The following is a 13,605-nucleotide window of genomic DNA, read 5'->3' on the forward strand; positions in this document are numbered from 1 at the left end:
CTGGACATCCAACCATTCTAACGGAAACCACTTGAACAGAAATTTGTTTGTGCCAATCACAACCATTTATCCAATATGGGGCGGGTTTAATAAGATGATGGAACAAAGGAGTTCCATAGAGGCATTTTCGCTGATTGGTTGTAGGTCTATCCAATTGTGTCCAGAGGCTTTTTAATCTATGCCCATTGGGAATCGGAAAGCAACTGTGAGTTTCCAGTGGGATCCGTGGCGTGGATAGTAGCGTGATGGCGAGACTCCACCCCCTCGGGTCAGAGCTGGTTGTGGACAGTGTACCTCTCTCCGGGCCACCCACCTGCCCCCCCCCCAGTGAAGACCCTGTGTCTCTAGCCCACTCAAGGGCTGAGTTGTGGGGTCTGTGGCGTGGTGGAGACTCCGCCCCCTCGCGTCATATTGGGTCGGGGGCAGTGGAGCCCTCTCCAGGCTACCCACCTGCCCCCACTGGTGAAGACCGTGTTTCTCTAGCCCTCTGAGGGGCTGATTTGTGGGGTCCGTGGCGTGGACAGTGGCGTGGTGGCAAGACTCCGCCCCTTCTCATCATATTGGGTCGGGGGCTGTGGACCCCTCTCTGGGCTACCCACCTGCCCCCACTGGTGAAGACAAGTGTGTCTCTAGCTCTCTCAGGGGCTGAGTTGTGGGGTGCATGGCGTGGTGGCGAGACTCCGCCCCCTCGGGTCAGAGCCAGTCGGAGACAGTGTAGCCCGCTGAGCAGTAGTCATAACTAGACCACCGAAGATCTGGAAAATGTGCAGTGTCATAGTGTTTTTGTTTTGATGTTCTGGGACTACTGCCTCTTGTGGTAGCAACATAGAACTGCAGATTCTGGGACCACTGCCTCTTGTGGTAGCAACATAGAACTGCAGGTTCTGGGACCACTGCCTCTTGTGGTAGCAACATAGAACTGCAGGTTCTGGGACCACTGCCTCTTGTGGTAGCAACATAGAACTGCAGGTTCTGGGACCACTGCCTCTTGTGGTAGCAACATAGAACTGCAGGTTCTGGGACCACTGTCTCTCATGGTAGCAACATAGAACTGCAGGTTCTGGGACCACTGTCTCTCATGGTAGCAACATAGAACTGTAGGTCAACAACACGACGGAGGAAGCCAGGGAGGGAGGGAGGGAGGGAGGGAGTGACAACCGGACATTTGCTATCATTGGTGCGCTGGCTTACAGCCCCGCACAAAAGAAAATCTACAGGGTTCTTAGCTGGCTCATGCTACACCCCTCCACCAAGTTTCGTGAAAATCTGTTAAGTAGTTTTTGCATAATCCTGGTCGAAAAAATGAATGTAGGTGAATGGCCGGCCGTGTGTGGGCAGCCCGTTGACCCGCCCCGTGCGTCGGATCCGCTCCAAAATGTCATGGGTTAATTAGAACCGAGTTTCATGAAAATTGATCTAGGCCCTAGTCGTTTTTGCGTAATCCTGCTAACAGACAGACAGACAAACAAACAAACAAACAAATAAACAAACACACGAACCGACACACGCCACCGTAAACATTACCCCTCGCCCTGCGCTGTCGCTCGGGCAGAGGTAACCAGGAAGAGCCTACACTCCCCAGAATTCTTTGAGGGGCGGCAGCTGTGCGCTCGAGCTTGCCCAGTGATAACAAGCGAGACGATCCGGTACAATGAGAGAACGTTGAGTTTCCCCACATTTTTGCTGTTTATAAATGATGCCTGAACGCATGGAGTAGCATAATGGCTGTCGAAGGTAAGCTGATTGCTGTCAATGAGAACAAATAGAATGACTGTGTTTATTATTTTTTATTTCAGTAATAAACAGCTAGATAGCCCCACTGAGATGGTACATGGGTGGCTCAACACGCTGCAGCTATGCAAGTGTGAAAGTGTGTGAATAATGTTGCTGTTGGTCTCCGCACATTGGCCTGGTCATCTTGCTGTACAATTGTTCTGGATACCATTATGTTCACAGTGGCAGAAAAAAAGAGACTAGCATAGTCTACCATACAGATTCGTTTGAATGCGCAGGCGTCGGTCTGTTTGTCAAGCTGTATTCGGAACGTGTGAAGCCTGGAGTGGACAGTGTTGCCTATGAGGACTGGTTGTAATATTACAGGCAATTAGGGTCTCTGTATTGAATACCTTTATGCTGGTCTGGTTGAATGAGATTTAGTCAATAGAGTGACGCGCACTGCTTATGCTCCTTGCACCTGTTCACGAGGGATGCTGCGGTTTGCGCGGCGGTGAGAGCTTCATCTAGTGTCCCAACATTAGGACAGGATTAGTCTGCTCTGAGAAAGACAGAATACCTGAGACATCTACACTGATTTAATTAGCACCTATAAATACATACAGGCCTACAGACACCGGTAGCCTATCTATTCAAGGACAGTTTGTGGTTTATTCGCTGGGAGTCGCGCAATGTAAGCTACACGCGTGAAAACCAAGAGCCTAGGTGCCCGACCCGGCGTACATGCGGTGAGACTGGCGAGAGGCTGGGCGAGTCCGAACGCAGATAAACGCCGTCTCGGGATGCTCGGGCAGTCCCCTCACCTTATCGGAGGCATCCTATGGATTCATAATCATATGAGAGGTAGGCTACAGTATGTACAGTAGAGATCTCTACTACTCTCTATTCTGAGAGTCATGTTGAGCTCATAAAATGTGTTTAAACATTCTGGCCGAGGTGTCCCACAGGGAATGTTGCCTGCTTATCAGATGCTGCTATCCCTTTTCAGTCTGAACCGGTCTTCCTTGTTCACAGAGGAGGTAAATAATCTTTTCAGATGACGACAATGACACATCTACAGTAGGGCCAAGGGTTATGGCCAAGAGTTATCTGCAAAGCAAGCGACAGAAATACGCCTACAGTCGACTGAGCTCTCACATGCCTTGGCCATACCTACTGTAGATGTGTGTGTCATCGTTGTCTGTGTGGAAATTGTACTGTAGCAACATTGTAACTTTGACAGTACGACGTGGCCAGGGCAACGCTGCGTAGAGTGACGGTGTCTAGCCTACAGTCTTCTTTATGTGGTCCTAGAGCCACATCGTGATTGAGTTACATTATCATTAATCTGAAAGGGGCAAAGCAGTCAAACCTCATATCAGGGCCTTTGTGATGCCGAGCCTGTATATGCTGTCAGAGTATAGATGGTATAAGGGGCTGTACTTAGGGTTTGTTTTTTAAGGGTCTGGGGAGGTTGGGATGTGGGTATAGGGATGAGTGAAATCTCTGCTATATAACTTTTTTTGTATTCCTTCTATGTATGTAACTCTCCTACTGTATACTATTTGCCCCACTATTTTAAGACTGTATATTTATTTGCCCAGGGACTGCGGGTGGAAATTAGCTGTTTTAGCTATAACCTTGTACAGTGCATCTCTCCCTATTCTATAGGGTAAATGTCTACTGTACCTTGTCCCTGTCTTAAAAATAAATAAAAATCAATCAATCAATAAGCTACATTGCCTATACCATTACAGTACCTCAAGTTGGACTGTGAAATACTTGATACCTCCATTGCAAATGACTCTACCCACATTAATAATGCAGCCGCAGCAACATTCCATCATTGTGAATGTGAGCTACAAAAATAATTTCTACTCACACAAGGTCAGGTCTGACATAGCTGGAGCTGTCAAAACCCCACATTTTAGTGCTGGTGGAGATCGAATAAGATGAATAATAGGCACCATCTTGTTGCTGATAAAAATCCACATTTGATCAGTTTCCATATGGTTCTGACTTAGAATTTTCTAGGGCTACTATTAGTTGACACTACGTACCATTCATGAACAGTGTTCTTTATCATATGTATCAGGTGTGTGGGGGGGGGGGGGGGGGGGTCGACTGTTGGGGCGGCTGTAGCTCAGTTGGTAGAGTGGGTCGTTCAATGATCGAAGGGTCAGTGGTTCGAATCCCAGCTCCGACTGTCATCATGTCGAAGTGTCCTTGAGCAAGACACCTAACCCCAAATTGCTCCCAATGAGCAGGCTAGCACCTTGCATGGCAGCTGCCGTCATTGGTGTGTGAATGTGTGTGTGAATGGGTGAATGAGAGGCCATTGTAAAGCGCTTTGAGTGCCGCTAAGGTGGAAAAGCGCTATATAAGTGCAGTCCATTTACCATATCATATTCACATGAAGTGAATCCTACATTATAGGCAGGTCTGTCCAGCCCCTGGACAGCAATGCATACGGTAGATAAGCTGATGTGAGGGAACTAAAAACTGTTATTCTGCAGTGTCACCATTTTTTAGACTGATATCGTGCACTGTGCCCGTCCCGTTTAGATGGTGAATGTAGGACAGTTATTAATAATTTATAACGTGTGAGAAAACAATTAGCTGCCTGGTAAAAATACTGCAGTTTTTATGACTGTCAGTCCATAGGCTCAGACCCCACATTTAACATACCGGTACCATTTGGGTGGGCAAACTGTAGTTGTGATTTTTTTTTCTCCATTTTTATATATTCGGTTTTGATATGATAGACCTCGCTGACTAGCAGCTTATTAATGGTTGTCCAGTCTGGTTAAAGTGTGGACTGCTGTCGTTCAAAAGCGCCAAAGTTTCTTCCCTGGAAATCATCTTTCTTTCATCATATGGCGTGTGTCTGGACTGGACTACTGACTGCTAGTATTATGTGTAAAACATGTTCAACAGACATGTCTGGATATACTATACTACAGTAGCCTACATAGTGTCTACAAAATTGGCACATCATTTGTGTTAATGTGCATCTAAACAGTCTTTCAGCACAGTCTTCCTGAGATACCATGCACAGGCGAGCAGGGAGAGAGAATGAGTGTGGAACACATCCACAGACAGGTGTGAAGACAGACAGCGAGACAGAGAGACACAGAAGGGTGTGCAGACAGACAGACACATAGTAAGACAGACAGGTTTGCAGACAAACAAACACCACATAGCAGGGCTCTAGACTGCGACCAATATGGCCGCATATGCGTCTGTTCTTTGAGTGTGCGCAAGTTAAAATTGCACATGGCCTGCGCCCCCACCACCAGCGCATGTGGCCGGCTAACCATGAAAGTGCCAGACTCACCAGACTATGAAAGTGCAGGGAGGTAGAGTGCTCATCAAGCACCCCCCCCCCCCCCCAAATACAATCAAACCACAACTCAACACCCCCCACCCAGCTGCTGTCCGGTATCCATTCAGCTACTGTACGTGTTACAAAGATGAAGCGGTCTATAAAAAAACAAAATGAGAGAGAGGAGTATCAACAACATTAGGAGATAGAGGGTTGAGGAAGTTGAGGGAGAACCAACGAGAGATCCCGACTCAACGATGATAGTGCAGATGAAGGCAGGGAGAGACCCACTTAGAAGAAGAAGAAAAAGTACTACTTTCAACCACAATGGCTAACGCAGTAGGCTACCTGTGGTTGTGGTATGAGGGGAATGCTATGCTAAAACCAAACTAATAGTCTGGAAGAGACAGGCGGGGGGACAGAAGCAGAGTAGCGAGAGTCCATCTGTGTCCCAGAGACACACGCCTGTGCACTTCCCCCCTCCCGTCCCCAGCCTGTAGCACTGGTCAGTCCAGCTGTAGAGATACCGGAGGGAGAGGTCCTGGTCCTGACCTACGCTCTTCTCCACACAATAGAGCGTTATGAGCTGAAGAGTAGGGGTGTGTGTGTGTGTGGTGGGGGGGGGGTCGATTCTTAGATGCATTGTGATTCTCTCTTGAACGATGCGTCGCTCGATGTGGGAAAACTCATAATTTGAACTAAAATAAATACATTTTCAAATAGGCCCACGCTCGAAGTGTAAATTCCTTGCAGCTTGATGGTGACGTAAACGTAAACGTTAAAAAAAAGTTGGTGAATCTTAAGTTACGTAACGGACAAAAAAGAAACATGTGCGTCGTGTTTACGTTTGAGTTTTGGTGAAGCATGAGAAAGAAATCCGACCAGCACCCGCTTCTTTAAAATTGAATGGACAGTATGGAAGCACTTTGGCTTCTGTGAATTTGAAGGGGAAAAAGACCTAAGAGCCACACAGTGTGCAAGTTGTGTCGAGCTAAAATGAAATACTTTGGTAGCACAACAAACCTGAGACACCAATAAAAAATGTTGATGCATCAAGATGAATCGATAATCGTTTTATAATCGATAATCATTTTTATAATTGTATCGTTGCCCTGTGAATCAGAATCCAATCGAATTGTGAGGTGGCTAGAGATTCACACCCCTGAATAGGCTTAAGAAGCACATCGCTGACTGAACCTGTAGTATTTGTCAGAGAACCCTTTTTTCCTGTTCATTTTGTGATGGACAGAATATTGTTATATTGTGACAAGTAACCTGTGAGGATTAAAATGTGATTCATTCATTGAGAGGGGATTGCATTATTTCAAAAAACAGTGGCTGTTGTTCTTATGGAGTTCCTATGTAGACTGTATAATGGAGATATGTCATTTATATTGGAGAGACAAGTCCCCCCCTCCCTTCCCCTGTCTGGATCTACGCCCATGCTGCAGTCTCATTCAATCGCTAATAGGGGAAAATAATAAAATGTCCAATAAATATGAAAAACTGCTCCTGTGGAAATGCTATCATATAATGATTTACTCACATATTGACCCTATAAGTAAGTAAGGCTTTGCCCACTCAGAGGGTAGGGATATCTGGTCTGGCCCTGATGGAGGACTATGCTTATGTCATCTGTAATATCATGCTTAGGACACCATGTACTGTAACAGGCTTCCATTGAACTGTACCAGACTATGACTGCTCTGTGTACGGTATGGTACTCCAGTAGCCTACATTAGCCCTCAGCGCAGATAGAACTGCACATCATGTCTGCCCATCACTGGCCTCATACCCCCCTTGGTTAAAAGCAGTGTGTATCCCTCCAGCTCAGCCCCCCAGCCCGGCCTGTATCTCTGCTGAACCTCTCAAATGCGCCAGTGTCCTACCCTGACCCTCCTGATGGCGCATTCATTCAGAAGGCTGCGTCCAGTGTAATCCGCAGGCTGCCTGCTTCCACACGCACAGCGTTTTCTATTACATTTACCATTATGCACCATTCATGAAGACTGTTTTTCCTTATCATACCTGAAGTAAGTCCTGGAGGCAGGTCTGGAAAGTGTTTGTTCAAATGGCATAAACAGCAAAATTACTTTTTTTTCTCTCCATATAATATGGGCCTATCTGCTTAGAAGCTGTCAGTGGCACTGAATGAAAAACGTCATCCTTTTCCCTTGAGCCTCAGCACCTGGCAATTACCGAAGAGAGATCGATTCAAATTGGAAGCGGCCGGCGCTATTTTTACCCCCCTGACGTAGGCTACATTCTGTCTGTATTCAGTGACAGATGGAGAGGAGAGAATGAGATAAAGAGCAGTTCTAATTTTAGTCATGTTAAATATGCGCGCGAGACAAGCGAGAGAAATTAGCTGTTGCTTACTCCAGTGGCGTCTGTAGTAGGCCTAGGTTGACTTTTCCTCGGCCACAAACCAGTCAAGGGCACGAATGACCACTGATCCAAGAGAGAAACGTTATGCTGGACATCAATTACTTCAGCTTACAGAAAACTCTTCCACCCCATACTTTTAACGCATCCCCTTTTGCTACAAATAACGGCCTTTGCTGAACAGTTCACTGGGTCCCGTTCTGCTGACTGACTGGAGGCGCCCACGTGAAACAATATCAGTCATTGATATTACAGAGGTAGCAGATGGAGGATCCATGTCAAGCGAAGTCAGCCATAAAGTATCGGGCGGTTTAGTCACACAGAACAGATTTCCTACCAAGACGGATACAAGGACATCTTGCTTGAGGTGAAAGCGATGCCGTGATAAGGACAGAATTTACCTTAGCCCTCAGTTTGACGCATCGAAGTTTACTGTTTTTTATATATTATATAGCCTACTGTAGGGATCCATTTCAGAGTGTTCGATATTGAGAACAGTTGTTTTCTACAGTAGGCTACAGTTTAACTGCCTTAACGACTGTGTGAAAATGCTGCAGTTGTCGGCCTACTGCACATGGCCCGGGAGAGCCAACTACAGAACGAGTCAGCTGAAAAGTTGAAAAACAACTTTTTCCTCCTGTCGAGATCTCCCAAATCTGCTTTCAGCTACTTCTTGGCACTTTCACTGTAGTTAAATCAAAAGGGGTTGCGTCAATGCTGAAATATTAATAGCCTTACTTGTGTTCTAAATCAAGAATAAAGGTATGCATATTGTCTTACTAGCTGCATCCATTTGATGGCGAACATTAATAGCTTTCTGCCTTGGCTACAGGCTCAGTGGAAGGGCCACCGTGCCAGTTATATTTAGCACGTTTGTGTCTGCACTACAAAGTGGGTCATTTTCTACTCTCTCTCCCTCCACCACTGAGAGTTCGGAGCAGAGCGCAGCTGCGTCTGGCCAATGGGATACGAGCCCCTGGGCCTTGGAGCCGGGCGTTGGAACACAGTTTGCACCCGGGTTGACTTTTCCTAGGATGTCAGGGTGAATTAGAGAGGAAAGTCTCCATCTAACCGGCCAACTCGCTAACTCCTGTCAAGTTCCCACTGAGAGGGAGATTGACAGGAACCCATGAAGTCTGTAATATATATAGGGGAGAACCGGGTCAAAAGTCGCGCGGGACCAAAGTCGCGTTGCCATTTTCTCCAGAATGACTGGACCTGCAATCACGTGGTTAAACATGCCTGCGCATATTACCATGTACGAGCTCCGTTCAAATTTTGGGCGCGATCGCAGCATATTTGACGGATAGAACGACGGAAAACCACTTTTGCCCCATATAAGTAAAATAATGGTCTCATAAGCATTTTTCGATTGTAAAATTGTGTTCACTTGTATTAGTTTGCAAACATATGCACTTTTCTTAGCACATCTGCTGGCTACATGATAGCATAGGTTTCAAGTTTCGTGCGATCAAGTCGTGCCTGCAAGCCAGGGAGAAATGACAGGAGACCGTGGCGGGGCAGAAGTCGCGTCCCGTAGAGGGACAGAAGTCGCGTTGTGATGGCTTAGAACCAGAGGGGTGCGCGAGTGACATTTGGGCAGAATGAACAGGTCAAATGTAAGCTCTCTTAATGATCTTTCTAATGCTATTGATCAACTTTGTATGCAGATTATCACTTACCTATAGCCTAAATACTGTGGAGAAGCAGACGCAACTTGATGTGATAAATTGACATTTCACTTCGAGCGAACGCACTGGCAACTGACTGGTAAGGGTCTCCGCGCGCACCTGGATAAGTGAGGTCAACTAGGGGTGGTCTTTCCTGAAAGGATGATAGCTGCTAGGCTGTTAAATTCCTGGAAGAAAGACAGCTCATAGGCTGTTATATTCAAGTGGAAACGAGACAAGGAAATGACTAGTGCAGACTAACCATTCGTCTAATAAATTAATTTCCTGCCGATAGGCTATCCTATCGCCAAACATTGCTGTTAACCCCGCATTATTTCTATGGATTTTGAACCTATAACATTGATTACTTTGATACAAACATGATATTATGTCTAATAATACATTCGTTAAAAGTAAAGAGAATTACATGCCCAAAAAACAGAGATAGGACACATTTTACAGCCGTGCGACGTTTGCCCCTCTCCAATGAGACTTCTGTCCCGCTCGGCAGGGACAAATGTCGCATTGCACTCGGTCCGTTCTCGCCCTATTTATGTTAAGCTCTTATATCCTAGCACGAAAATTACAGTTGATAATAGTGAAGGACATGTGCAAGTTGTGTGTCATAACATGTGGAATCTCTATCTCTATTAATTTCGGAGTAAATGGAATCAAACCAAAAAGTGCGACTTCCGACCCGGTTCTCCCCTACATAGACCTAGATCAAAATGATTCTGGTCGTTGTCAGGTCACTAAATCAGTTCATGTTGAGCAGCTAACATTAAAAGGCTTTTACATGTCTTGCATACACCATCAATGCTTTAGTAGTCTGATGGTTGCCATGCTGACTCATGCATTTCCGCAGGCGAGATGGTGACTTTAAATGGGGTAGATGATGACGGCCCATGCATAGCAATGATAGTGGTGGTCTTGACCCCTGAACCTTAATGTGCTAATGAAGGATATGGAGTGCTGTTCTCACACACCGTAGCGACCCGCCTTTCTGACAGCTCTGACCTCTCACATCTCGCACGATATCCTCTTGACAGACGAGTTTACCTGTACGGTACATCTGAGCGATGGATTAAGTTGAGCGATGCAAAGGTTATGATGAACCCCATGTGGTAACAGGAATGCATCATTCATTCAGTGTTTAAAGAAGAGAGAGACAGCCTACATTTCTCATCACTGTTGTGACTGGACTGGCTGACCGTAGGGTAGGTACTGTACCCGTTTGCCTGTTCTTCTCAAAGCTAAGCTAGCCATGATGCAGGCAGGTGATAGGCCGATATACTGTAAATGTCCCAGTCCCACAGCCCTCATCCTGCCTCTGGCTGCTTAGGAAGTTTCCTAGTCTAAGATCCTCAGTCAGGAGAACAATGAATTCCTCTATCCCTCCTTCAAATAAGTCAGATGAGTAGTTTAGCGAGCGTGTAACGAGGATCTGACAGTGCCCTTCCATCCTCTGCCGATAGAGCTAGAGTTCTTGAAAGTCCACTGGTTATGCAGCGGAGCGGACAATCAGACACACGCTTACACAATACACACACACACACACACCAGGGACTCTGAGAGGGGATGGAGAGAATCTTTTGATGATACAGGCAGAAATGCAGATAGATCAACTTTCACTTTGCAGAGTGTTATTTCTGTCCAGTCAGCAGCATTTGGACACAGTTCCTCCCATTGTCTTCCCGGACAGAGGATGGAGGTGACAGAGCAAATGAGGGAGGTTTAAGAATTCTAGAATGTGTGTTTGTGTCTGTGTGTGTGTGTGTGTGTGTGTGAGAGAGACGTGTGACGTGGGTGAGGATGCCACCCACACATACTGCATAGTCCAAAAAGCTCAACATACTGTAGTTGTTTGCGCTCCACAGAAAAAATAAACATCTCTATAGAGATGCCTTTCTCTGACTGATGAAAAGGCTTGTTTTCAGTTGACGCTCCCAGCTATTGTTAGCATAGGCCTACAGTACAAAAGAGCAGATGTGCTCTATGGCTAGCAACGCCCATGCTACATAATCTAACTCATCCATGTCTGTCCTGAACTCCCCTTAGCGGAGTGCTAATTAGCTTCACCTTTAGAAAATTGTCCCGATCACTGTTAGCTACGGTAGCAGGCAAGGCTCCATCTGTACCATACTCGAGGGTATACGGAGCTATACGCAGTATACCCACTTCTTTATCCATAGACACAGTATACGCTACTCACTTCTTATCCACCACTGCTGGTGTAAAAACGGAACAATTTCAGTAAATGTGCTGTTATAGCATAGCATACCCACTTCTTCAGTCACCTCTACACCACTAATCTGTACAGTTACAGCACAAAGGCATGTTTACAGTCAGCTGGCCTGGTTCCCCAGACCAGGTTTCTGGGTCAAACAGTGGATTGACAAACAATTTGATTCTTCTCTACTTTGAGAGAGAGAGAGAGGGAGGAGCCGCAGCGACTCCAGCGCAGCGAGGACGGAGGCCAGCGCCCGCACAGAGCCGGTTTGAGAGCGACTGTGATTACGGAGCCACCTCTAGCTTTCACTTTGAACTCACTGACTGTGACTGGGAGGATTATACATGTAGTCTCTTAAATGTTGGCTGCACTCCCATGCCCCAGAGCGCCCCCTGTATAGACACACCACAGTGCCCTCTCGTGAGTTATCTTTGAAGGAGATGGTGTTTGGGCTTGGAGACTGCTCACAGTCACTACCAATACGCCTCCACTCTTGGTGCAGTTCATTAAATATTAAAACAACAGACACGCACGACTTGTAGGAAACTATGCTACATTTTCTTATTGCTTTCAGCTTGCTGCTTTCATCTCTGAACTGGGGGGAAAAAACGGAGACGACGTGAATGCTTCGCCAACATCCATTTTGTGCTTTTAAAGCCCATTGTTGACACACTGTTGGTAATGCCAAGATGGTGGTTCTCCAGCGAAGGCTACGTTCCCCATCCGGCTCTGGTTGTCCCTGTTCCCTCTAATTTTCTCTGCTTCATTGAGACAGTCACTGTGATGCGTCTGTCTTCCTTCACGCCGTACGCACAGCGCATGTTGGAGAAGAGGAAGGGATTGAGGTGGGTGGGGGGTGATGATCTACAGGGCTATAGTATGCATAGGAACTGTTGCTGAAAAATAAATCTTTCCATACCCCCCCTCCCAAAGCAGGACAGAGAGAGTGAGCAGCTCTTTCTTCCCTCCCATCTCTTCATCTGTCCCTCATCTCTTCTCATCTCTACATCTCTTCTCGTCTCTCCATCCCTCCCTCATCTCTTCTCGTCTCTCCATCCCTCCCTCGTCTTCTCGTCTCTCCATCCCTCCCTCGTCTCTTCTCGTCTCTCCATCCCTCCCTCGTCTCTTCTCGTCTCTTCATCCCTCCCTCATCTCTTCTCGTCTCTCCATCCCTCCCTCGTCTTCTCGTCTCTCCCCCTCCATTCCTCTTCCACTTTCCCACTATCCCCTTTGCAGCCTCCCCCCTCTGCATTGCTGTGTGGTAGACAAAAAAAACACTGAGCGGACGATGCATAATTTATTTCTGCTCCGGAGTGCTTGAACACCAGTCTTGTCGTGAGTTTTGAGAGAGAAGAAGAGAGAGAGAAGAAGAGAGGGAAGGGGAGTTAGAGGGAAAGAGCAGGGAAGAGGAGAAGGGAGGGGGGGGAGCTAGAAGGGAAGAGCACCTCGTGCCATGCATCCCAAGTTGGCTTTGTTTAAAACATGGCTGGCGGACTAATGTTTATTCTATTTCTCTGGTCGAGCGGAGACAGATGAAGGCGCTGTTCCTTGTTCCTGTCAGAGGCCTCGACAGATCCATCTGATCCCATCTGACCTTTATTAACAAGTCAGCCGTTCCCCATGCAGTCAATATGCATAAGGCTGTAGTTTATCAAATGGATTCTATAGGATTCACACGTCTTGTTGCCATCGTGTACAGGCAGCTGAAGGATTGTTTGTGGTATGGATTTAGAATTGTCAATCTGTGTATTCATTGTAGTGTGTATGTCTGCTGTTTTATTGTGTCTGTATTGATTTCTATCAGGCCAGGGGAGAATGAATCTTATGGTGCTACAATAAAGCTGTATAGCTAGTCGACTGAATCATGCTAGTAGACTGTAGCCTTGTACACTTCTTTGTCCAAGTCCAACAGTAACTACACTATGATTCAGCCTGTTGTGGTTGTCTTCTCTGTATCATAGACGTATACATGTACATGGCTGTTTCTGCACTTTGTGATGTCATCATAAGTGGCAGAAAGTTACGGTGTGTGAGTTGCAAGTGCACCATACCACCTCAGAACCAGGCATCCGGCATGGTACTGCATGGTATCTCTGCTATGACGAAAGAATGGCTCTTGTTCCGATGGTTTTGAAATGCAATATAGGGGCTCTAGAAAAGCCTGTTGATAATGATATCCAGACCCAATCGAAACCCTTTTTTAGTGTTGTGAGTCATCTTGTCAGGGTCAGGGATGCTATAGAACCAGCCCTAGCCTCGTTCTGGAACCAGGCTTCACTCCA

At 46.5% G+C, this 13,605-nt stretch overlaps 1 protein-coding gene across 1 annotated transcript in view; it reads left to right on the forward strand.

The window, feature by feature from the left end:
• Window positions 1–2,516: 2,516 nt before the first annotated feature.
• The window catches only part of samd12 (sterile alpha motif domain containing 12), a gene marked incomplete at both ends in the record, with an annotated part of 87,779 nt that continues 76,690 nt past the window's right edge, over window positions 2,517–13,605 (forward strand). The window contains one exon of the mRNA XM_084455570.1: window positions 2,517–2,577. Coding sequence (XP_084311696.1) covers window positions 2,517–2,577 — 61 coding nt within the window. The remainder of the gene's footprint in view (window positions 2,578–13,605) is intronic.

Source organism: Borostomias antarcticus (genome assembly GCF_949987555.1).
Source record: "Borostomias antarcticus genome assembly, chromosome: 21".
Classification (NCBI taxonomy): domain Eukaryota; kingdom Metazoa; phylum Chordata; class Actinopteri; order Stomiiformes; family Stomiidae; genus Borostomias; species Borostomias antarcticus.